The sequence below is a fragment of the Spea bombifrons genome, chromosome 3, assembly GCF_027358695.1.
Source record: "Spea bombifrons isolate aSpeBom1 chromosome 3, aSpeBom1.2.pri, whole genome shotgun sequence".
Lineage (NCBI taxonomy): Eukaryota > Metazoa > Chordata > Amphibia > Anura > Pelobatidae > Spea > Spea bombifrons.
Genome location: NC_071089.1, coordinates 86,152,327 through 86,178,091, shown reverse-complemented (window position 1 = coordinate 86,178,091; position 25,765 = coordinate 86,152,327). Strand labels below are relative to the sequence as shown.

The window sequence follows — 25,765 nt, the reverse complement described above, 5'->3', positions numbered from 1 at the left end:
GCTGCAGCGCAGAATGCTGCAATCTCTGCTGTACACCCACCGCGCTCCTTGGAAGACTTGCCATCATACGGGTCAGTCAGATGCTAGCTGTTCGACCAACGCTACAAGCTTACTTACAAGGCATACGATGTTACCTCAAAGTAATAAAGCATGCGCAAAGCGCTGCATTACAACCAGGCAATGTGAAATCCAATTTTCTCCCGAAGCTCACCCTCCTGTTAATTAAACCCCACCAATGGATCAACAAAGCGCAATGTTGTTTCTAGGCATGAATAATCAATTCTCAACACAGACTACCAAAGGGCAGCGTTACAGTGACAGTGCTGTGAAACAAACATAGCATCTGTGCCCAACAGAAAAACACGCGCAACCAGAGAAGTGCCAACACCTAACACAAAGATCATATCCTCCACACAAACCAAGAGGCAGGACTGCTTTCTATGGAACTGTCCAATCAACGTCACCAGTCTTATAAAGTCTATATAGATAAGTAAATCTTGAAAGTATAGGCTAGATGGGGGTTCTTCAAATATCCCCCACCACACACACAAAAGTGTGATATAGCTTATTATCCAACAGCCATAAACTGCACAGTGTTTGTGGGGAGAATGTAATGAGTAGAGATAATAGACAATCACACATTCACTCTCTTCATTACTTGTTCATAGGGGAGAAACCAAGGTTACGCTCGTATTTATCTTCATCCATCAAAGCGTACGGGGTTAAAGAGAAAGCAATCTGCACTAAAATCACTTGATCATCCCTGACAAATATCCACTTTAAGTCACTGGACACAAACACACAGGATAGCTAATGCCGTCACTTCACTTGGGTTAGTCAGGGACCAACGGTTGTCTTATTTGTTACCCATAATAAAGAGTAACTTCTCTACCAAACTTCTATATCAAACAGCATCCACTGCAATAACACACATAACTTGGCATACACAACGAGATGCAGATAGTGTGTGTGTGTGTTATATATCGTGCTGCCCTTCATTTGAATTTCTGGGGGTAGCCAGACTATACTATCTGGGCAAAAGTACAGTCTTGTGCAGCTGACCAGCAACGTTTTACTGTTCTGTAAAAATACTTCTAGCAACAACAAGAATACCAGCTGCAAACGCAAAGCTTTATAGGAAATTTCCAGGAGGGCCGTATCGGTGCTACCGAGAGCATCATATGTGGTGTCATATCGGCAAAATGGGGTTCATTCACTAAAAGAAAGTCTGCAAGAATACCCTTACTGATATGTTCATTGAAGGGCTAACACTGGAAACGTTTCTCAAGTAAGAAATGCTGAGCTGGTCCTGCATAATGCATACATTAATGGTTGAAGAGACTCTGGAAAAAACTCAATGAATTAACTATGCTTTATACAGGTGATATGAAGATCCTCCTGTAGCAGAAGTTCACTGGGTTTGGCCCCTCATGATGAATAGTGAAGTCAAGTAGTTGAACCCCCAACTCTCCTGACAAACTTCCCTTTAGTGAACACATCTAAAAGAAACACCCTTTTCCTTCTTAAGTAGCATATGAGGGGCCTAATACCGTAGTGACGCTTTGTAGATGCTGAAAGACGCAGGAACAGGGTAGTACAAACATCTCTAAAATCACACACTTTACAATGTCCAACGGCTTTAACATCTGGCTCCTGGATTTTCAAATCGGACTCTTGACTTTTTGTGCTATTTCATATTGATCTCCAAGAGTGTACCTCCGAGCAGTTTGAGGTATCAGACCGCACAGATACATCGCTAATGACACAATCAGAACTGACATTAAGACCTTCTAATCAGTGATCCAATGCCAGCTTTCATCTATAACAAATGAGCTTAACATGCACAGCCAACCTGCACAACATTTACTATTCTGCTGCAGAGTGGATCAAATAAACAATGTCCATAACTGGACATATAAAATATCTTTACCTACTTCAGATACATTGTAGGGCATGGAAGTGCACTGGAGAAACGCGTGACTAAGCTTAAAGTTATACCAAGTATCACAAATCTATTTTATCTGCTCACATGACCACACGTAGATCAGTTTAACAGAGCTTCATCTACTTTTGTGTGCTAAACACCCGGACACTTTGGCTTTGCTGCACAGTAGCGCTTATTCAGAATCCCTCCCCCCAACCCCCAGATGTGGATTTATTCCCCGTGGCGGATTATAAACAGACTTCAATCAATGCATAGACACACAAGGTATATAAGCGTGTGGGTCAGTACAGTCTTACTTTATGGCCGTTCAAAAGAAATGTAACAATATAATGCGTCACCGGCCGCACTCCGCTCGTGGTACTATTGTTTATTATTCTAAACAAAAATCAAAAGTAGAAATCCAAATAATTAAAGCAATGTTATAGGCCTTAGTATTCCAACCAAATTAGTGATAGCTCATTAATATAATTTGATTCAAAGCCTGATTCTCATAAAACAAATGCCTCCCCCTGGTATCAAACCAATTAAAGAAAAACAAAAAAACGCTGGGGGGGGGCCACAGCGCCAAAAAAAAACCTGAAAATTGCCAAAAAAGTCACAATATAGTAAATTGGTAAGCATCAGTTATCAAACGTTCATCAAAATAATCTGGGTAAATCAGCAATCAGAAATGTACCCGGTGATTAAAAATCATCCAAATCACACAAAATGTATAGTTTTTAAAGAAGCAACACAGATTCTTTTCCACTTATGTATTCTTTTGATTGTTTGATACCCGGGGGATGCATTTGTTGTGAGAATCATGCTATGGATTAAATTATTCTAATGAATTATCACGATAAGCGCCTCTATATGTGGTTGGAATATTATTTGGCATACATTTTTGTTTATATTATAAATAGTACCATAAGTGGAGTGCTGCCAGTGAGGTCTTCAGAAGGAAACAAGTGGATTTATTTATAACGAAAAGCATCGATTCTGTCTGATGCACACCAGAGCACTGCAGACCACAGGAGCGGAGCTCAAACCCATCGGTTTCTTCAGTCCAGTTTATCCAATCCCATTAACCACTAGGGGTCTCCGCCAGTATGGAGTATGTCATGCAAACAATGCCTACGTTTAAGGAGTTATAATCTATATTCCAGGAAAAGGTTATTAGGGGACCTGGTTAGACCCTAACCCAAATATATCAGTGGAACACAAATGGCATCAAAGTGGGGTATATTCAAAGAACGCCAGATATTCTGTCCTGGGTGTCATAACATATTACAGGGACTGGAGTCACACAGAGGGCACGGCGCTAAAGAGTTATGGTATCAAAAATATGGTTACGTTTCCATAGCAGAATCATACATTGAAAACGTCCTGTCTGTGGACAGTGTGACCTCCAGAATGACGGCCAGGGCCCTCCTCTCCCTTTGTACCAGGTTGTGATTGTGTGTGATTTGAATGAATTCCTCTAATTGTAACAGCGCTACAGAATCCAATGGATCTACATACATTATAACTGTATTTATTCTACATAATTTGTCCGTGACACAGTGCATCTCAGAGCAGAATTGTACCCAAGCAGTTTCTTCATTTCAAGTTAAAATATAACAATACATGTGCATTAATTATATGTCTATGGTCCACTTTACTTTTTAGCACTCAGTATTTATTATGTAAGTAAATATGAATTCTAGTTTGTCAGCTTTATCTCCAACAAGTTACATGGAGGACTTTGATAGAATCTGCAAATCATGGCAATACATTGCGTACTCACGCTTTTTTACCTTTTAATTCCTTTGCTACCTTCGCGTAGCTGACAAAACAGACATGAAGACTGTTTAGTTTCTGTCCTGTAGTTTCCCTACTTCCCTCACTTTGGATTTGGTGATAAGCACTTTAATATAGTTTATAGAACATACAAGGTTATAAAGAAATATTAATGTATCATACAGTTTTCCCAATAAAGATGTACACATGTATACAAATATAGAAACCCAATGTACTTTTTTGTCTAAAAAAAAATCCCCAAAACCTTTCATATCATTCCTACCTTCCTACCAGCCCAGCAGCTTTGAACCTTTCATCACCTTACAGGTTAAACAATTTAATGGCAATGAATAAACATTACATGGTATGCTCGAAGAACTCAGATATCCATATCAGCATGGTGATGCGCACTAAGCCATGCTATATATTTAACGTGATCTTTACAAGCCAGCTGGAAAAGTCTGTCACAGGAGGTGAAACAATGGTTTGCCCCCAAAGGACCAAGAAACCATAGCCACAAAAAAGGCATAAAAAAAAGGCGCCGTTGGAAGGCATTAAGTGCCATCTTCTGTGATTGAAATGCACACGGTCTAACATCAGTGTCTGATATACCCCAGCAGCATCGCTTGTAAGATAACCTAGGAGTCAGAGAAAGTCATTTCCAGCAGTCACTTAACACAAACTGGTCCAAAACATTTGACGTTATCACTTACCCACAACAGCTCATTACACTCATCATTGTATTTACATACAATTAAAAGATAATAAAATCCGAAATTTTGGCCTTAAAATACTAAACATTTATAAACAATCTTATCGGCTGCTTTACTATCAGCAGACTCTCCTTGTGACATGTAATTTAATGTAATTAAAATGGTATCAGCATCATTGTTTTATAAATAAGGGAATTCTTATTCTTGCTTATGCTCGTGCTCATCTCCTCTAGCCACGCATTTACAGACACAGTCCGAACCAACAACAGTGACTATGACCTGCCCAATATAATAGAATCTGTGCCCCATTACATGGGTTTACTGTTATTTTGGTATTGAGCTGCAAAGAGCACAGTATGTAAAAAGGCAATAAAAAAAAGAAGAAGAAAGAATTCAATAATAAAGGTGAAGTTTTACGAGCACGGATGGTCCCTCTCGCTGCCTTCACTTATAACAGGTGAGACACGTGTGCCTGTGCTTTTTATTACCTTCACATATAAGGCATGAGGTGAAGTTTCCTCACTGTGCAAGAACAATTCTCTAGGCGCTCTCTTGCAAATGTAGCATTTTTGGCCACACGATGTAGAGTTTAAACTTGTATGGGTTATCCTCTCTAAACATGTCATCCAGTAACCATGGCAACAAATTCCAATATAGGCAAAGGAATACTTCACTGCATGGGCACCAATATTACTGGTACATTTCAGAAGGGACACAGATCACATATATATCTTTTATTATTATTATTTCACACAGTGAGATTTCACACAGCAACATAAGACCAGTGCATTTTAGCAAGAATTTAGCCCATATCATTAGAAAAAACACCCTTAGAGAAATATTTGGGGATCCTGTCATACTATATTGTCATATATCGCACCTAGCAGTGTGCAGAATAAATTTGCAGAAGGTAACATTTCACCAGTTATGGGATCATCATACCCGCCATGGCCTACTTTTGCTGGATGTATACCGTGCATTGTATGTATTGTACATTATATAACACTACGATGCCACCATAGTCCAGAGTTTCCAGTGACGATGAAATGTAAAGCATTTATCTGCATTATATACACCTGAGACGGTGTTAAAGGTAAAGAGCAGGAGTACGTCACATGCATTAGCTTTATGTCATCTCTCTTTAAATATGCAGCTGGATCTCCTTCGTAGGCAATCCACTGACACGAGCGCAGACCATATGAACGACTACCAATTCAGATAATTTTATCCATGGTGACGCCATGGCAACCTGGCAAACAGTCTATGGAGACCCACTTCCACGACAAGGTCATAGCATTATGAGAAACTCAAAATAATTGCAGTGGGAAAAAGCCTGCAGAATAAACTTCAGGCAAGGTCTATACGCCATTTAAACTGAATGTATTATGTCGTATATAGAAAAGAGTTGGCTTTACTTAACCTGCTAAAACCTAGGAGAAGCACACAAAAAAAAGAGAGTAAAACAAGTTTATTCAATCATTTTACTAAACAGCTATAGCATAAAAGCTTATATATTAAACTCCATTCAGTTTTTAATAATGTGGATTATAAATGGTAAATATAAAGCATTTCCAAAGCACTAGAAGACTCAGAAATGGGTGAACCAATGGTGTGAATTGAACATAACGGGCTGAAGTATGTTGGAATTCATTTTCCACGGACAGCAATGCATTTCACTGCATGCAAAGCGACGAAGGCATTCTTTACTTATTAGAGTTAGAAAGTGAGACGTCTCATCTAACTCCTCGCCGGCTGTGTACTGAAACCACAAAGTAGAAGAAGAAAGCCTACTTCCCCGACACGTCAGCAGCATTACCAGAAGCGAACCGCGTAGATGCAAGCAAAACATGAGCGTTAACTCGCATGCATGCTATATGCTTTCCCATGGAGTAGAATAAATGCTACCGAGCATGTGCAGCCGCGACAGGAGTCTAATCACCACGCCATCTATTTGCATTCAATAAAAGGCACTGGAGTCAATGCAAAAAGGATTCCAATGTGTGTTTAATACAGAAACATTGAATAACGCATGTTTCCTTTTCTTCAGAGCTCAAAACAGAACAAATATACCCAACAAGGTGCACTAGATGCATAATATTCACTATGTACATAGCCCAAAAGCACACCTTTCCAGGCTCACCAGACTCGCAAGTCCCATCATCCATGAAGGGGCTATTTAATCCCAAACGTTCGTACCAGTGTACGTATACAATAAAGCTGGGGCACTGGTGCTTCATGTACTTTCTATGCTCATGGTATATCATTCTGGGTTGTAGCTTTAAAGTTGTGGCCTTACACAAACAGTATCTGGCCACTACATTGATTCGTATACGAGTACTAGCTATAACTTTGGACTCCTTGTCAATATGGATTCTGCAATAATTATAACAATTCCAGGATCCCAAATGTCATCCTAGGGGACAGTGGAAGGAAATGGATAGGCACTGGCAGAAGGTCAGATGTCTGACCCAGGCCAACAGGTCCCACAGGTGGGAGGCCGCATCAGTGCTTTACAGGGCCGGTTAGAAGAGACAGCACTGATCTCCCAAACGTCCACGCAAACTATGGAGGACTGTGCTGTGTCAGCATCGCATGCATATTCCATTTGCACCCAGCGGCATCACGCATCATTAAATGCAGAGTGCTGGGCTATGACATCAGACCCCGGCACTCAGCTGTAAGAACTGTGCTGTGAATGGGAGGGTGGCGGTGATGCTGTCCTGAGCCAAAGACAAATACAATATTACATACAATATGGAATACAGATGATTTAAGATTTATTTAGGTAGTTGAATGATGTCCAGAAACCGTACAATGGCAGCTGGTAAGACAAGCTATAACATTAATAAAGGGTACAATGTGAATATAGCCAACATAAGAGATGGCGTGAAACTCAAGAGTAAATTAGGTTACCAGGAGAGGAAGTGTAAACCGAGCACAGAGACCATAGAGGATCTTTGGGGAATACTAACTGAACGAAGGTGTAGTCAGTAAATGAAGCCAGAAATGGAAACACTAAAAGTTACCTAACCCTGCGTCCGTTTTTCATTCAAAGAACAAAGACACAGATTGCAAATACATGAAAAGTGAATAGAGAGATGAAAATGGTGTGTAACGCAATAGACAGGTTTAGGGGATAACAAAGCGACAACCAGATACAGAGCCAGGGCACATTACCAGAAGTGGGAGAAAGTATGCTTAGAACAGTTCTTTATGAATAGAAAACAAAAACTGTTCACAGGCTTCAGAAGACTATATGGTACCATCTTGGGACATAAGAACTATGGAGATATTATTCACCTTGCCACATAGCAAAACTGTTAACATTTTACAGAATAAAAAGTAAAATTACCAGGATTAAGAAATGCAGATGTTTGGACAAAACACATCCTTTTATTTAATATATACATAGTTACCCCCCCAATCCCCTTGCTTTTGACAACATTCTGTTCATTCTCTATTCAATTGTCATGTATTTGTAACGAAGGCCGGACTCCATTGACAAAGACCATGATGGAGTGTATTCAATTAAGTGGGACTTGGCAGGAGAGTTTTACGTTCAATTTACTAACTTCACTATACATTATGATGGATCAATCCCAAATAATTAGAAACGCCACCACTTTTGCCAAGTACTTACAGTACAAGCAACATCAACGTTAAGTGATGAAACTGGAGTCATGCCTGCCTAGCACCTATGATCTAGTTCTGATTATTTATATAGAAGGGTAGATACAAGTCCCTTGATGCTCAGATGGCAATAGGCATATTTTCTTTAGATTCAATGTGCTGTAGATCCATGTGAATTTGGATATTCATTCTATAGCAAAATCTAGGCCTCATCTTTTCTTAATATACATTCTGTTTTATCCATCAAACACAACGCACACCCCTCACACACGCAAAGAACGAAATAGGAATTTTCAATAATATCAAGGAGACAGAAGTTGGCTGAAACAAATTCTGAAGCCATCAACACATTAATCTGCAGCACCAAACCAGATTACCGGACCAAATGTTTTACCAACCTATGGGGTACAAATCAACTGGCAGCATTTCATTTCACGGTCATTGATCCAATTGTAGAAAAAGAAATTCTTTACATAGCCAGTTGCGCAAAAAGCAGATTATATTCATACAAACTTTCAGGCCCCAGTGCTACCCAGCTAGGAGCATATGGATGGCCCTGTTATTATTAACAAAAGGTTTTAGTTATGTCAAAGTAGAAATAAGAGCAAACAGGCTAAACTAAATGCAAATTCAGCATTATTTTGCTGGTTGGGCCGTGCTATTGCTCAAGCACTCATTAGTTCCCATCAATAAATAAAGAGAATTTAATCCGGTACAAAGCCCCTCAGTGTTCATTCAGAGACTCTGCAGGTCCTATTACAATAGAACAGGTATTCATTCCACCTTTAAAATGGGCACCGAAAAACAAAAACGGGCAAAGTAATAAGACATTAAAAATGCACCAGTTTTACTTTCAACTGTGCAATAATTTGGGGTATAGTTTTCACAAAAGACAAATGTTGTAACCGAACAGGGTAAATACAAAGTATCCCAGTCGCACAGCAGGCGTTTGGCTAAGGGCCCAGCGTGTCACCAAATGAACAATCCCATTAAACAATACATTAGCAGGTGGCTTTACAAGCAAGGGGTTAAAACTATAAAGCAAATATTTATCGAGAAGGACAAACAATTGTTCGTGACCTTTGCCAGTCATAAAAAGATCCTTGAAAGGCTGTGGCAAGCAATAGCCCCCCGATACAGATACACTATGGCTCCAGTCTCTCATTCATGTTTAAACATTTCATTTAAATACAATTTTTTTCCCCCAAGAGGAAATTTGTTCTTAGCTGTGTATTTTCTTTTTTCCATAACAGCCTATGTTTTCCAATCGTTTTCTGCAGTCAACTGGGATTTTCTAGCTCCTCATGTCTCTTATGTCTCCCATAACCCAGCGTGACATCAGTTCCTTGCACATTTACCGAGCCTTGGAGAGACACAACCAGACATCCCAGCCATGATGGGGTTAAACATGAATATGCAGAAAAAAAGACTTGCTAGGTTTGTGCAGAGACTGAAAATATAATTTCCGTCTCTATGGAAGCCGATTTAGGACACTGAAGTAGGTATTTTTAAAACCATGTCAATTTAGCGAACAACAACAACTAAATTCATGTGTCTGTTCAGAAAAGCCCTTTTGATTTGTAATGCCTATTCATTTCCAAGATATATTTTCCTGTGAATTGGTTACTTTCTATTGGACACCAATGAAAAGCATATTAAAAGGCATTAATTACAAATTACATTCGGAGAGCTCATCCTATTAAGGGGGATTGGAACACAGGCCATTTAGGAAATCAGGAATTTAATCCCCAGCCAAACGTAGCTCACATTTATAATATTAAACGATATACAACACACGCCTCATTTATTCATACTTAATAACATAAAAACTTTCACACTTTCAAACACATAACGGTCATCCACCTTGAACACAAAGGGTTACTATTTATCAGTAATAAATTTAAATACACACACATTCATTAGAACCAAGAGAGATTTCCAACAAGTGGTTAGTTACCTGGGTGGAGCTGGCGGATACTGAGATACAGTCAATAAAGCCATGTCTGCGAGTAAAAAAAGCCACTATCTGCTGCCACCGAGAAGGCTCAGGCTCGGCTCTAAGCTCCTCTGCGGAACCCTTTTTGGCCCAGGGCTTCTGCTTTGGGCCTACGGAGCTATGACTGGAGCTAGTATTTCCTCCTCGATTGGCGCGGGAGTAGAGGAGTGTGTTGTTTCCGAAAATGTAATTCATCTCTGCAGCTCTGCAGGTGGTTGCCAGGCAGTCTTTACTCCTCTACCAGCTGCTGAGTGCTGAAGGATCAGCAAGAACTGCAGATAGAATTACAGCAGCATTGCATCCGAATGGGCGAGCAAAGATCCTGGAGCCTCGCCGTGCTCATTGTTTCCCCCCCTGTGCGCTCCACTATACCTGTTTACATGCCTCAGAAGCTAGCACTCACTGCTGCAGCGAGCACACAATCTGGGGGAAATAGCAATCCCACTGGCTTCTCCTCCCCATGATTTGGTCTGCAGGGATCAAAGGCAGCTGCTTCTTTTGTTAGCTGATAACCAGGCAGAGCGAAGCCAGGAAGTGAGGTCGATTAGCAGGTAGGACGCTAGAAGCATTTGACTGCGGAGACCCACTGGGGATGCCAGATTTAATGCACATGCATGTGGGGAAGGGCTACATCGCAAATTACCAAGTTTCAATCACTGCCTGTGGAAAAAGCCAACGACATTCTCAGGGCTAACATAAATTATACATACAAAGTGAACAGAAGAGGGAAAGTATACTTTAAAACAGATCTTTTGCAGACAAATTCGTTAGAAATGCTTTCAATTAAACAGCAACAAAACCCACTCGGTAAGCTTTCTTATTAGAAGAGAGGAAAAAAAAAGATTCCAGGAATGGTTACATTAGCATTGATTTTTTTTCTACAGTTGTTAAGCATTTTGCTTTTAGAAAGAAGAACCTAATGGGAGTCAATCCATTTTAAGGGCGCTCTCTCCAACATAAATGCGGCGGCAAGAAAAACAAGAAAACATAACAGGATCCTTTTTACCGCAGCAATCAGGAACGGGGAATTAAAGTGTTCATATAAGGAGTCGGTAGGGTGCCACGGAGAAGTTTTACATTTATTAGACTTGCACCCCTGGTAAAGTGGGTAAACACCACCTCAGAATTTAAAATTTAACAATAAAATCCAGGTTTTTTTTCCCCAATGCATCATTTTGGCAAGCATCACTCATTCACTTTCCCCAAGGGCTGCTGTATACATACTTGGCAGGCGGCACCAAAAAACACACTGTGCATGTACACACACGGGCACTGACATTCTCCCAAATGCCTTCCTCTCTTGCGCTGCCAGCATCTACCCAGCACAACGCTACTCAGGCCAGAAAGCCAAAGAAACTGTGTGAGGTTGTCCGAAGAGCTTTTATAAACTCTACAGGTGGCAAAGGATAAGAGAGCAGTGCTGCGGAGTCTAATGAGACCCCACTAGCTGCAGCACATGCTCAACGTAAAGGATTTTTATATTTTTTTCCTCTAGGTATAATGGATACATATTGTTCATGACACATGAATTTTAAGCACACTCTTAGGAGGTACAGACCATGCCAATAACGCGCAGCTACGGCAGCATTCGGACCTTACATTTTGCCTTGCTGCTAAGAGGCTTGTAAACCACCTTAAAGAGCTTCACAATAGAGGAGGGCAGGTGTATCAAAAATTAATTTTCATTTTGGGGATTTATTCCCCAAAGTCTTGTCTGTTCAGAGGCAACCATTCAATTTGAATGAAATACCATCTTCTACGTTGGCAGGAACACGAGTAGGATCAGAAGCGGACATGAGGATCACCAGACTCCTCTGATCTAATTACAGCTGTCAGATGTACAATTGGCAATATATTAACACTTCCACTTGCCTAACGGACTTCATATTTACTTTTATTTGAGTCACAAGGGCATTTCTCACAATATAAACTTGGGTTTTACTTTCCTTTAAGAATGTGTTATATTTAGATGCAAATCCTTCTCCCCCCCCCCCGAGTTAAAATCCAGAATAATCACAGCTTCTTTTTTCCCCAATGTGGTAGTTAAGCACGTTAAGTAAGTAAAGCAGATTTGCCTTTTTAATAAATGATTAGAAAAAAACAACAGATCTGCATTTTTGGCAGTGCTTACGATATTCAATAGTAAAAATGTTTCTAATAGGAAAAGTATAAAATTCTACAAAGTAGGTGGGACAGCATCTTTAAACTCCAACGCATTGCAGGTACCGTACAAAAAGAAAAATATTTGAAAGTAATAAAAATCCATTATGTATTCTTTACCATGGAAGCATAATTACATCTAAATCCATTTTATTTATTGAACTTATTTTTAAAAGGTATTTTAATTCTTAAGCATCACCATCATCCAGTTACTTGTTAAATAGCCTTCAAAAGTTGTTCACGGCTCCTATGGTCTTTCAGTGCTTTATCACCACAACAGATAACGGCAACGACGTATAAGACCTTCATTGCCACAATACGAACGTGGGTTTCCTAGCAACAGCACGTCCGCATAATGCAAGATGAAAGTTACTGAAACTAACTAGTTGCAGTACCGAAAAAATAAAATACAACAAAAAAAAAAAAGTATCTTTAGAAGATTAAAAACAAATATAATTGCTGGCAAAAAAGACGTCAGAGTCTGTAAAATCTGAAATGCAACTGAATTAACGAGAATGCGCATACAACTTTAATAAATCTTCACCTTATAAACATTAAGACAAGGCAGTAATGTTCAAGATCAATAGGTACTTGCAAGTTGAGTACCACTTACAAGGCGTTCAATATATTTAAATTTTAAAAAGGCTTTGAAAGCACAGGCTATTATATTCCTGTTAATGGCTAACCGTCCTGGCTGTAAAAACAAACACGTAGTCAGGAGAAGGACAACAAAAACTTTGCAAGCTAAAATGTGATTGCCTTTAATATCTCCAAAAACAGACAAAACAATGAAATAACTTAAAGTGGATTAAAGACATGCCCAAACCAAAACACGATGACCAGAGGCGCTATGTGTTGCATAAGAAGCATTAACAGATGTATTCATGTGCTCTACTAGATGAGGGGCAGGCCAGATCTCTACACCAGTCTAGAGGAAGCCTCTTTATATTTAAATCATAAATGCAAGGCTTCCCTCATTAGTGGAACGCAAGCAAGCCTTCCAAGACTCGAGGTAAGATAGCTGCCAGTTAGCTCAGGCAGTGTCCACTAAGCTACTTTTTGTTCCATGTCCCTCATAGATAGAGGAACCCTGATGTGCCACCATGCATGATATATGTGGTCGGCACTCAAAGAAGCAATCCAGCCCTATTTTCATGTTAAATACACAATGACCTCTATTTTCGACGGACTCCGGTGCATTACTGCAGGCCAATTGGTGAAGGTATGCTATGAAGTTATTGGAGTTCTTCATCTAACTACTACCCTTGTTGCTTCTACTGAAAGCAAGGAGCTTACCTCAGTGGGCTTATTTTCCCACCCTCGTTGGGAGCTGAATCTACAGGACAAGCGGTAGGCTCACATGCCATCGGGTAACTCATGTTTTGCCGGCATATAACATGCACTGAATTGGTATTTGTAATTGTGGCAGGTTACAAAATGCAATGCAGTGATTATTTTGGAACGATATTGGACAAACAAATCATGGCAGATTAAGGAAAGAAAACACCAGGTTTGACTTCAAATCATATCTAGTCAACATAAACAAAGAGCATTGCTAAACAGAACAATGGCCTTGCCAGCATGCAAGGTGATGAAATGAAATATTAAAAAGGAGCAGGACTCTATAAATAATGCAAGGCTCTATAGAGGAACAAAGAAAAGCAATAAATATAGTGAAGGTTGAAGGCTGTTCGTTCAAGACACAGGTTTTACATCAAGCATTAAGGAAGCCAGTCGATTTTATTTTACCTTGATAATGTTCATGTATTAATGTGTATGTAGTAGTAAAACTGACCCGACACAACAAACAGTGGTTTATATGCTCGGAGACTGATAGTCGCTGGGTCAAATTCCTACATTTAAATGGCATTCAGTCAAATTCAAATTTCAACAACTCTGAATCACACAGCATTTGTTTGTTGAAGTCATACAAATACCCCTTTTTCTACTAACCTGTCATTACATGGATATTTAGTGATCAAATGAAAGCACAGGATTTAAATCTCAAGTTAGCAGCCAATCTGTTTTAATACACGCCTTAAATTGAAAAAACCCATATTGTTCCAATTTTAAGATGCATCTGAATCTTTAAATTAGGGGTCTTTCAATATTAAAATCAATATTACTTTAAAATCTATTTTAACAATAATGTTAACTTCTAGACAGTCACATTTCTACACTATGTAAAGTGTATAATGTATACATGGACACACACATATGTGTATATGTAGATATCTATATAATAATTCTTGCTTTACTGTCCTACAGTCCACCGCCTGCATTCATTTACTGGTTTATACACCCGCAGGCACCTGGGTTTGGCACCCTATGCATTTGCAAAGCTTCAGCATGACAATAAACCTATCACTAACCATGCCTGCCTTGGGCAGAACTGGCGTAATACTTGCTTGCAGAAGAAAATCTCCAGGGTGGGCTGTCATGGTGCATATTTAATACAGTAAGAACCATATTTTTTTGCAATATTAAAATGTTGGGAATGTTACCTCAAGTCACCTTCTTGCTGTTAACAGTCACTGGATAACCTTGTTTTTATGGACATTCCCAGCAAAGTAAAAAACTCATTAACAAATCTAGAGGACCAAAACCCAAACGCGCAACATGTAAGGGGTCACCGTTAATGAACTTGGGTTGAAAAGTCCCCCCCCCATTGTATTTTGTTTAAAGGAACAGTCATGTAGTGTTGTTTACCCTTTGAAACACTTTACAGAGCCGTTTAAAGGTGCTTCAATGTTTAGGGGGTTTACGGTTTCAAACCTGAACTTGACTGCTTGGGGAAAATGCATTAGAATTCTCCGGCAGCAACACTGCTTTTCTGCCTTCCTAGATTGTTCATTGCTTTCTGCTTGTTCTGCTGAAATTAGGTGATCAGTGAAGCAAATACACTTTACTTCACTGAGCGCACCACCACCTAAAAATGCCTGTGTTTGATGCTATTCTGCTTAATGTCATGGCTTAAATCACAATCAAAGTAAGAGTTAGAGACCAAAACAGCCAAAGTGATGGTTGTTAGATCATTATGGTCACATTAACAGTTTGTCATTCATGTTTTACCATAAAGCATTGTAATTTAAAAACAAATCTTTGCTGCCACCTAGTGTTACCTTACCGCCAGTACAATAGCATTGAACCCTGTAACTATATAGGGAGTTAATATATTGTTCTAGTTTTCATATCAAAAGGATTAGGCAGAATTTAATGAAAAGGTTCACTGAAAACCATGGCACTAAAAGTGGACCTGTACTTATACATCCTGTATCTTATACATTTTAATCAATAGTTTTGGAGATATTCTTTTAGAAATACCTTTGTGCCTTATACAGCCCCATCAATAAAGAATGCAGACTAAGGGATTCTGGAAGAACTCTGATATGCCTAAATAAAAAAAAACATGCTATCTAAACCCCCCCACCCACCTTCATTTTTTCACCAGTTTTGGCTGCTAAAAATTATCAATAAATAAATTCACATGCATGTGTGTGCGGGGGGGATTAGCCGGTTTAGAACTGGTTGGAGTAGAGTATCGCGCATGTGTGCAATGGAAAGCAGGATCTGGCTGCATTTTTGCTGGCTTTGGGAGACCCCACTGCACATACTTTTCTAAGTTAACCCAGTGTTTCCCTGCAAAACACTAGGCTCCAGGGGGAAATTTCTTGTCGCCATGAAGACCTGGCACCTGTGGTTTGTCAAGCCCTATAGATATATATAATTTTGTACACAGATCAAATGTATGGATTCCTGGAGTGGAGCAGGGTGAGAGCAGGATGGGCTAATGCTCCAACTCCAGTGTTGCAGACTGGATTCTGTCCTGGATTTCACAAAGACCACAGGACATGGACAGTTAAACTTCCCGCAACCTCACAATCAGGGAGATGGTTGAGGGAAGATTTCCCAGGGTAATGAGAGACCTTAAAAGAAGAAGTGTTAAGTGGGGCACTACCTGCTCGGACCTGTGTGTCCTGTGTGGGGGATGGCTTCCAGGGACTGGCCTAGCTGGGTCAGGCAGAGATGGCTCCAATTGGGAGCAAGGCCTTTATTTTATATTTTTAAGGGCATTTCTTTTGTTCACTTTCAAATAAAGGACACAGTTTACCAGTGTTCTTTTGCTAATAAAGACTCAAATGAAAAATTCCCGTAAACTGGTTGGACCACTAAACGTTAATCATCTATGTTCCCAGTCATTTGGCCTGTGGCAAAAGCTTTCACAGCATCCTATCATTACACAAAAAAAAATATGACAGAGGACAGTATTTATTTATTTAAGTTTTGTGCTGAAACCATTTTCTATAAAATACTGAAGCAATGGGATACAGAAGGATATGCCTTAGGTCATAAGGCTCATGTATTTCAAAGGGCCAGTATTTTATGGCCTGCTCCACTGACAAGATGCCAGACTAATTTAAAAGCATGGGGGGAATGAGAAAAGAAATGCCACAGGAGATGTTTCTGAAATTTAAGCACTGAGTGGGCTGCTTACTAATCATCAGAGAATAGCATAATAGCTGGGGACTTAGATTAAAGGCTGAATCAAACATTAAAGGGAAATTTATATTTAATCAAAATATTACACAACTACATTTGTAAAATACGCCATCACTTTTGAAGTTAGCTGTGTTTTCCAATGTAGTGCTGCTTAACAGCCGTATAACGTTCTTTATTTTTGCTGGGGGCCAAAATCGCATTACATATGCGTTGTAATGTGGAATAAAGCCAGTGGGTTTTTAGTCAAACCGAGAGTTAGATAAATGTGCTTAGGAACAAGATCTGGCCTGGGGGGGCTCTAACTGGAAAACATATGGGGCAAACTTTCTTGCAAAGATCAAGAAAATTTAAGGACGATTAATATAATTATTACCTTACTAGTAGAGAATTTATATAAGCTAGGTCATCGAAAAATGTTTGTGTATAATTTGTGTCCAACAATAATGTATTGGCCATGGGGAAAAAAAAATGAAACATTTGTCAGTATGTATCAAGAGCTATGCTATGGTTTCCTTAGTTTCAGAGAAACACTAAGAAGACTTGTGATGGGGGGGGGATCCTAGGTTTACCAGGAATGTTAGTAAAACAATGACTAAAACAGTGTTCCTTAAATCTACGCATGATATCTTAACACCTTGACCATGGTTGTTTCCTATCAGGTGTTATAGTACTTACAGTTTTGAAAGAGTAGACATGGAAATGCTTACTTTTATGGGAGAAATGTGCGAATGTGACACAAGTCCATGGATATTTTCTATCTGGGAGATATTCTTCTCAGAGACCTGAACTAATTCTGGACTTCTTTCCTCATTTAGGACGTGTGGAGAGATGGGCTCTTGCGATGGGAGATCATCATCTTGGAACCGATATTTCTATGGGGGGAAACATGTAACATATTAAAGAACATTTAAGACCTGCATCACATACATGAAAAATAAAACTCAGCAGGCTACCGTTATACTGGCACATGCAAATCCCTGCTGGGTTCAATCCTCAACCAGGTGGCCAGAGAAGACGCTGGGAGAGCATGACCATCACCACCAGTGTCCAAGCATGCGCAGCAGAACAAGCAACGTTTTTAAATTATATACGACTCTTCACGGACAGAAAAAAGAATCAGTAAAACACTACTACTCCAACGGCTGGAAGAAGAAAATAGCAAGGCTAACATTTTTAATTTTATTACAGAAACTTATAAACAACTATTTCAGATAAACAATCAATCCCTTAAAAGCCCACACCGCTCTCCGATACATCCCCCATTCACATGTTTGCTGTAAACAGATATGTTGTGGCAAGCACTGAAATATGGTAAGTCGGGGAAATATTGGGGGGTTGACACATGAAAAAAAACCATCTCATTTAACACCCATATTTCAACTTGTGTAACTCTCCAATTAGAATTCTAAAAAATGTACAATTTAGAGAGGGAAAAACATCTATATCATCAACTTTGCAGCATTAGTAATCCTTCAGCAGATCAGGGAGATGATTTGGACAGTTGCATGGCTTTCATATCCAAAGGCAACAATCACGGGTTTGTTTATGTTGTATCAACATCATGTCAAAGCTTAACTACAAATTTTATGTAGTGAGATGTCAAGAAATAAGAGCATGTGTAGAGATCACGTAACATTCTAAAAAACAAACAAAACAAAAAAAACCACAACCTTACGAACAGCAAACATTCAAGAGAGTAAAGGGAAACTAAGAAAAGGTGCTTAATAACATTTTAAATTCCATTAGAAGACTAAGAATGAAAAAAAAAATTCTTTATTGGACTAAAACAGTATTTAAAATAATAGACAAGCTTTCGGGAGTCTTCCCTTTATCAAGTCAAAAGCATTTCTCTCTATTAGAAGAATAAAGACTATTAAAGTTCCAGCACCAAATATGTTTTGGCCTTTACACATTGCGAGAGAAGGGGGACGTTGGCAAGAGGTAAAGCTACTTTTCAGCTACTGTTTCACACTTACTACCAGAAGGTGTTAGGAAATTTTGAGGGATTTTACTTGCTCTTACACCACACTGAGCCGCTTCCTTATGGCACCGCTAATGAAATCCATTCCTCTAACCGTACAATGGTCAGAGTATCTGGCTGGGTGATAAAGATTGGGTCATTTTATGGTTGACCACAAAGCAGTATGATAAGGAGGTCAGGTGCTTCTCTTGCAGATTGGGCTCAGAAGACATTATGACCAACTCCTTATCACACTGCCTTGTTTGCGGAGGAAAGAATTTCATTGGAAGGGCATAGCTTCATTAGCATTGACAAACGGTCAGCTCAGGAAAGTCGTCCAAAGTATCACACGAGTGTCGATGGTCTAGGTCTGTACATAAAAGGACATTGGAACAAAATGAAAAAGAGCCAGCGTTTCCCCAGGACTAAAACTAAATTACCATATAGAACACTTTTTAATGCTTAGAAAAAATTCCCCTTTAACCTCATGGAAGCTTTAGTACAAGGCACCCTGCAGCAGGGGAAGTATTGCCTAATCAATTGCTAGCCCTGAAGTTCTCTCTCTTCTCATCACCCACCCCTTACCCAGGCTGACAGAACCAACTTAATAGGCGATAACTTAAATGGGAAGAAATGCTTATGGAGAGGAGGAAAAAAGGTAATTAAGATGCACTTAACAATGGTATACACATTCGCTCATGCTTACATTTATAAACACAATTAAATAGGTTTTGCTTACTGTATAGAAGTTGGCTAAACGGTACCAAAACTTGGCCGAAAAGGTTTTAATCTTATTCTGTGATCAAGTAATACGTTTCTGTCCAGTGTTTATATTCAAAGGAAATAACCATTTAAATAACTCCTTCCTAACTGTGTAGGTTGTACTGAATATTTTGTAATACAAGCAAAAAAAGAAAAAAAAATGCTTGTAATGGTTTTATAAGTTTCAGCTCTAAATGAGACACTATGGGTGTAGTAGCACGTCCCTCCCCAAAACAAGGGCCAAGAGGACATTCTTACCGACAGCTTGGACTCGCTTCTTTCAGCAAGAGCTAAATGCCCAAACTTTCACTGCCGAAAGCATTGCTCCGAGAAGTAGATGACCCCTGCTGGCTGATCTTGCATATTGCAATCAGGAATGCAGGGCTACAGAACTCTCCTTTCTAAACACCGTGTGATTAGATACAGTGGAGCACAGAGTAAGAACAGGGAGAAACACTGATAGAAATAAAATACTTGCACAGACACCAGTGAGGTGACAACAACATAACCAAGGGCTCTCTGCAGACAAAAAGGATGTCGCACTGAAAGTCAACTTACTTCATACTCCCACAGATATAATTTGTGTAGTTTCATTTCTAACGGTTTTGTTATTTTATTAAGGGCGCACTAATCGTCTCATGTGTTTCAATATATCAAGGGATGCTGCTGAACAAGCTTAGTAGCTTATATCTCTTTGTTTAGCTATTAACAAGCACTAATATAAAATTGTAGTGATACGCATTAAACTTTTCAAATGAAAGTCCCACTTGTCCTGAAAAAAAAGCAAAATATAATGTGTATATATCAATCATGGAAAAGGGAAATCATAATTGAACATACATAAGGTATTTGAATTTCAAGGTTGTGTTGAACACTGCAATGGAATATGATATATGCAATAAAAATTATTGAATTATTATAATACTGCAATATATGTAGTTACAGAATACATGTCACTAACAATTTATAAAACACGTCACAACACTGTAATCCCCGCACATCAAGTCTTGTTCTGCATACATAAGGGATTTTCCAGCACTGGCAAGGTTTTTAACATTGACAAATCAATTGGTGTACCCACCTTACATCCAAACATTAATGAAACCGTGCTGTTATTACAGGCAACCTTACAGTGACAAAGCACTGGTGTAAAACAGTCCAAGTTTTTAAGGTTTGAAGAAATTTTTTCAGTACCAAGACATTTAAATCTATCCGTCAACATGATTCCGGGAAAGTGTCTTTGCAAATGCTTGTTTATTGGCTTCGACATAGTCTCCGACAGAAAACAAAACAGGAAAAAAAAAGCTTCAAAATTCCGTCCCTTGAAGAATTCTCTTACAGCACAGTCTACCTCATTCCATGGTTTAAAAACAAAACCATTCCAAAAGTTCCAAAACAGAGTGTTCGTTATCCTATGTGCTGCAGTGTTACCAGCCCAATGTCATTTATGTAAAGGAAAGCCAGCGCGACCACTCTCGATATAAACGCTTGCTGACAGGTCTGGAGGAGGAGCAACATCTTTCAGAAATTTACTCATTAAAAGGATTTCACCAAAAACATCTGGGAGCCTGCAGTCCGCTTATCGAGACTTACAAGTCGCCTACACCTTTCATTCAAACACGAGAAAGGCAACGGTCCCACTAACGTGCTTATCAACATTATTTCACTCCCACAAATATGCCATCTCACGTTTGGAGGTGGTCGACAGTGGCTCTCAGGCATCACATTCACAAAACAATTCTTATTACAAACGTCAGTGACTGAGGTAAAGCTAACCCTTATCATTGCAAACATCCCTTCCTTGCAAGAAAATAAAGGGTTTTAGTTCTTTTAACCCCTTTGTGATAATGGCTGATTTTATTTTTCAAAGAAAAAAAAAAAAAAGAAAAAAAAAACAGTACTCATGTTTAGCTGTATTTTTCTTCTTTCCCATTTATATATTATAGTTCTATGTAGTTTGTTTTTTTTTCAGGACAAGAACTTTCATTATTTTAATTGTATCATATCATTTACTAAAAAAAGGAAAAAAGTATAAAATATGGTGAAAAAAAAAAGAAAAATCTTTTACTCATCTGCAAAAACTAATGAAAAACCTTCTAAATAGATTCTACTATTTAGCCTGAGTTCAGAAATCACCAATGTTTTTATGTTTTTTGCTTTTTTCTGCATGTTATGGGGCAAAAAATACAGGTAGCGTTTTGCCATTTCAAAACCATTTTTTCTAAATCTGGTCATTCTGCACTCATGTGCTACTTGGGATATTTCTGAAGCCGGCCAGTGCAATTTACCCCATCAAACCATATATTTTTGAAAACTAGACACACCAGTGGTATTTCAAATGCTGGTATTTTAACTCTTTGTATGCACACATTTTACCACCAGCCTTTGTCAAGATTTTCAGTAGTATTTTTTGTGAGTATTTTTCCCACACACGTACTTTAGGTATGAACTTACAGCTCCTGGTATACGTCACTGTCATACAACACCCCAATATGTTTACAATATGAGTACAGTGATAGCCCCCATGCATGGGTTTTTTGGGAGCTAGAAGACCACATTTGGGACGTGTGCATTTTTGAAATTGGAAATTAGACATGTGGTCATCCTTCCCCATGTGTTAATTGGGACATTGTTTAAGCTGGCCAACTCAATTCACCCCGTCAAATCATAATTTTTTTTTTGTTTTTATTTATTTTTTTTTTTTAAGTAGACACCCCATGTGCATTTAACATGCCAGTATTTTAACTCTCTCCATGCGAGAATCGTTTGAAGATGTAATTTTAGGGCTTGTTCATAAAAATACAAAAATATGAAATGCCAGTGGAAGTTTGGAAGTCTTCAGCTATGGAATCATAGCATTAGTGACTTTTACGACCATACACCTCAGAACTCAGTGACTTTATGTTGTCGTCAGCATTGTGGCTAAGTTGCTGCAGTTCCTAAAAGCTTCCACTTTCCAATAATATCACTTACAGATGACCGTGGAATATCTAGCAGGGATGATATTTTCTGTGACAATGGGTTTGGAAGTCTTCAGCTATGGAATCATAGCATTAGTGACTTTTACGACCATACACCTCAGAACTCAGTGACTTTATGTTGTCGTCAGCATTGTGGCTAAGTTGCTGCAGTTCCTAAAAGCTTCCACTTTCCAATAATATCACTTACAGATGACCGTGGAATATCTAGCAGGGATGATATTTTCTGTGACAATGGGTTTGCTTAATTGTCATGTAGCATAAAATCAGGCACTGGTTGTTCCCCTAGAAGCTGGAAAAGCTTCTTGCAAATTAGTAGCCCTCTAGAAGCCACACTAATGACCACGGGACAAATGTGTTTTTAGATTATGCATCAGCCCTTTAAAAAGGGGGAGCAACATACAAGTGAAATTTTTTAAATGATGGATATTTCACATACCATAAAATCTTGGGCTTAATACGCACAATTTATCCCCTTTTCAAGAGTCCTGAACAAAACAAGTTATAATCAGACACAAGCCTTCTTGAGTTCAGAGATACCACATAGTTTGTTTGTTTTATTTGTAAGAATCAAAATAACTCTAAAAAAGTCATTGTCTGACGATTCCAAGGGGAAGTCCAGGCATTTAATAGACAGCCTGATCTAGTGTGCATCAGCAGAGGGGTCTCCCTGCTAAAACAAACCCCTCAGGATGTTATAGTACCTTCTATGGTGGTGAAGGGGTTGAACAGAAAGGTGTGAAGGATTCAGTGTTTGTCAACTAAACCTCTGAGTGCCAGAAGTAGCAACATCTACCCCCCCCCATGAGAGGTCAGGGCAATTTTTGCTACAATTATTATTATATTATTATCTTTTATTTATATAGCGCCAACAGTTTACGCAGCGCTTAATACAATACATAGATTCAAGGGATATGACAAAACAAGAATTGACAGACTAAGACAAACCGATATATTCGGTGGAGAGAGCCCCGCTCGCAAGTTTACCATCTACAGGATTAAGATTACAACCCAATAAACAGCACACATTTTACAGAGGGAAAACCCACACATCCCATATGGATAACGGTATACAATATAACACCAAGGGGGAGTTAAATTGGATACTTGTCGTAAACTATATAGAAACAACAAGAAGAAGGGATCAGAGTATTTTCCAGCATGATTGCCAGCTGATGGCATAATAGATCTGCTGGTAACACGCTGTTCATTTTAGTAAATGCGAGGCTTTTTTGCTCTTTAGCAAAAGTCTCGTATATAGTATTAAACAAGGAAGCCTTCAGACAGGTAACTACACTATAGTAGAGGACTGTTTGCGATCTCTCAGAACACCTCTAAGACTGCTTCTGAGCAGATGATGCATAGATGGCATCCCAGAGGTTAAGCCACCTTGAGAGAATGCATTACTACTATAGCGATGCATTCACTGTAGGCATCATATTTGTAAAGTAAATACAGATGCTTCCTGTAAGTTCAGGGTCACTTTACCTAGCCGGCCCTTGGGCACAAGATATTGTACACGCCTGAGAAGACATCAGACATGCTGTATGTGACGGAAAGGCAGCCAATGGAGGTAAAGGAGACAGAATGTTCCTGTAACGGGTTCACCAAGAGAGCTGTACTAACTCCCAGAGATCACCCACATGTATCCTCCTGTTGTCCCCGGAATCACTTCCAGCACCAGTCAGCATGCGCACCTTGGAACCCTGCTATGTGTACCCAATAAGTAGACACAACTACCTTGAACTGAGTACAGCAGGAATGAACAGTTTATTGTTGTAAAACATAGACTGATATAGCCACAGACCTTCATTAACATAAATTAACATTGATAAACAGGTAGACAACCCAACCTTTAATCCCCTTTAGCTACTGAATATCCCCCTGGTAGCCAGCCTGTTAATGGGATTAGTTTAACAATGGAGTTCCTGCCTGTTTGGCAGCCAGGCTGGAGCCATCTCTGAGTACCTTGGGCCCCTGTATGACAGGTCATTCTGTCACATATCTCCCCTTTTAAAAAGAAGACTGAACTGGGGCCAGACCCCAACCGGGTCTGCATCCAGTTCAGTCGAGGAGCACAGCTCCGTCACTCCTAGAGCCGTGGATGCAGGGGGCTGGCAAAGGGCACCCGTCCCACTAACCAGTCCCAGGGTGCATTCAGAGACTGGGGAGTTCGGGTCCCAGACGAGGACAACAGTCCCACTCGCCAGGGCAGGGAGACAGGGCCCATAATCTGCGGGTAGCAGGCTTGCTTTCAGTCCTCTCCAGGGGCCCCAGTGATGGACAGTTCCGTCACACACTCCATCACATATCTCCTTTTTCTGGGGGAGAGTGACGTCTGATAAGACCCCACACGGCTTGACTCCAAAGTCAGTCTGTATATCCGGACCACCACTGCCAGCCACAAATTGGTACTCCCCAAAACAATTTAACAAAGGACCAGTACTCACCCAGCCGCACTCTGCTTCTCCCAAATAGTGTAACTGCCGCTGGGGAGAAGGGCCAAATGTGCCTTCTCCCTGGAGTCCTCTCAGCCGCTGGGGAGAAAACAGAGCGGCTGGGGTCCCTTCCATATGGGGTTCTGGGCTGACTGCTCGGCACCTCTGGGGACTGCAGGTGGTGACCGTAGTCCAATCCACCTGCATGGTACAAATGTTTGTATGATCCTCGGCGAGGGGAGGAAAGCCACATGCATCCCCTCCTGTATACTCCATCTGCTGGGGAGAGATGTTGATCTGCCTCTCTCCCATTGCCAACACTTCTGCTGGGGATACAGGATCCATAGAAATCACTGCCTCTGGGCAACATTGGGGGGGTAAAGCCAATGGAGCTGGGGTCACAGAGGGGAGCGGGCAGAGGCCAGCGGCACTCTGCCCCGAGGGCAGCGCTTCAGCTGCATTTGTAAAATCCAGTGGCACCACCAACTCTGTGGCTGCCTGACCGGACCCTCCTTGGTTACTGCGGTCAGGCTTGGGAACAAGTGGAAGGGGTGGGCAGAGGCCAGCAGCGCTCTGCCTCGAAGCCAGCAGTTCAGCTGGGGGATCTGGCTGGGACATGCAGGGGGGATCTTGGTCAGTTTCTGGGCCATATTGCGGGGAATAGGACAAAGTGTCTGGGGTGAGGGAAGGGAGTGGGCAGAGACCAGTTGCGCTCTGCTCGGATGTTTGTGCTTCTGGTGGGGGCACAATACTCACAGGATCCACTGGAGCACACTGCTGAGCACGGTCAAAGAGTTCTCGGTAGGCCTGCTCCAGGAACCATTCTTGGTAAACCAAATAATCGAAATCAGCCCACAAGTCGGGCAGGTAACAGGGCACATCTGCGAGAATCCCTTCCCTGAACTCCCGGATCTCCTCGCACCGA

The 25,765-nt window shown here is 40.2% G+C and overlaps 1 protein-coding gene across 23 annotated transcripts in view; it reads right to left on the bottom strand.

Annotated features, from left to right (window-relative positions):
* Positions 1–25,765, bottom strand: part of DLG1 (discs large MAGUK scaffold protein 1) — a 73,763-nt gene that overhangs the window by 31,838 nt on the left and 16,160 nt on the right. For 18 of the 23 annotated variants that reach the window (XM_053459565.1, XM_053459568.1, XM_053459567.1 and 15 more), the window contains exon 4: positions 17,410–17,574. In XM_053459565.1, coding sequence (XP_053315540.1) covers positions 17,410–17,574 — 165 coding nt within the window. Of the gene's footprint in view, positions 1–10,003; positions 10,377–17,409; positions 17,575–25,765 lie in introns of those variants that run through there. The other 5 variants (XM_053459587.1, XM_053459585.1, XM_053459588.1 and 2 more) reach the window with 3 other exon arrangements.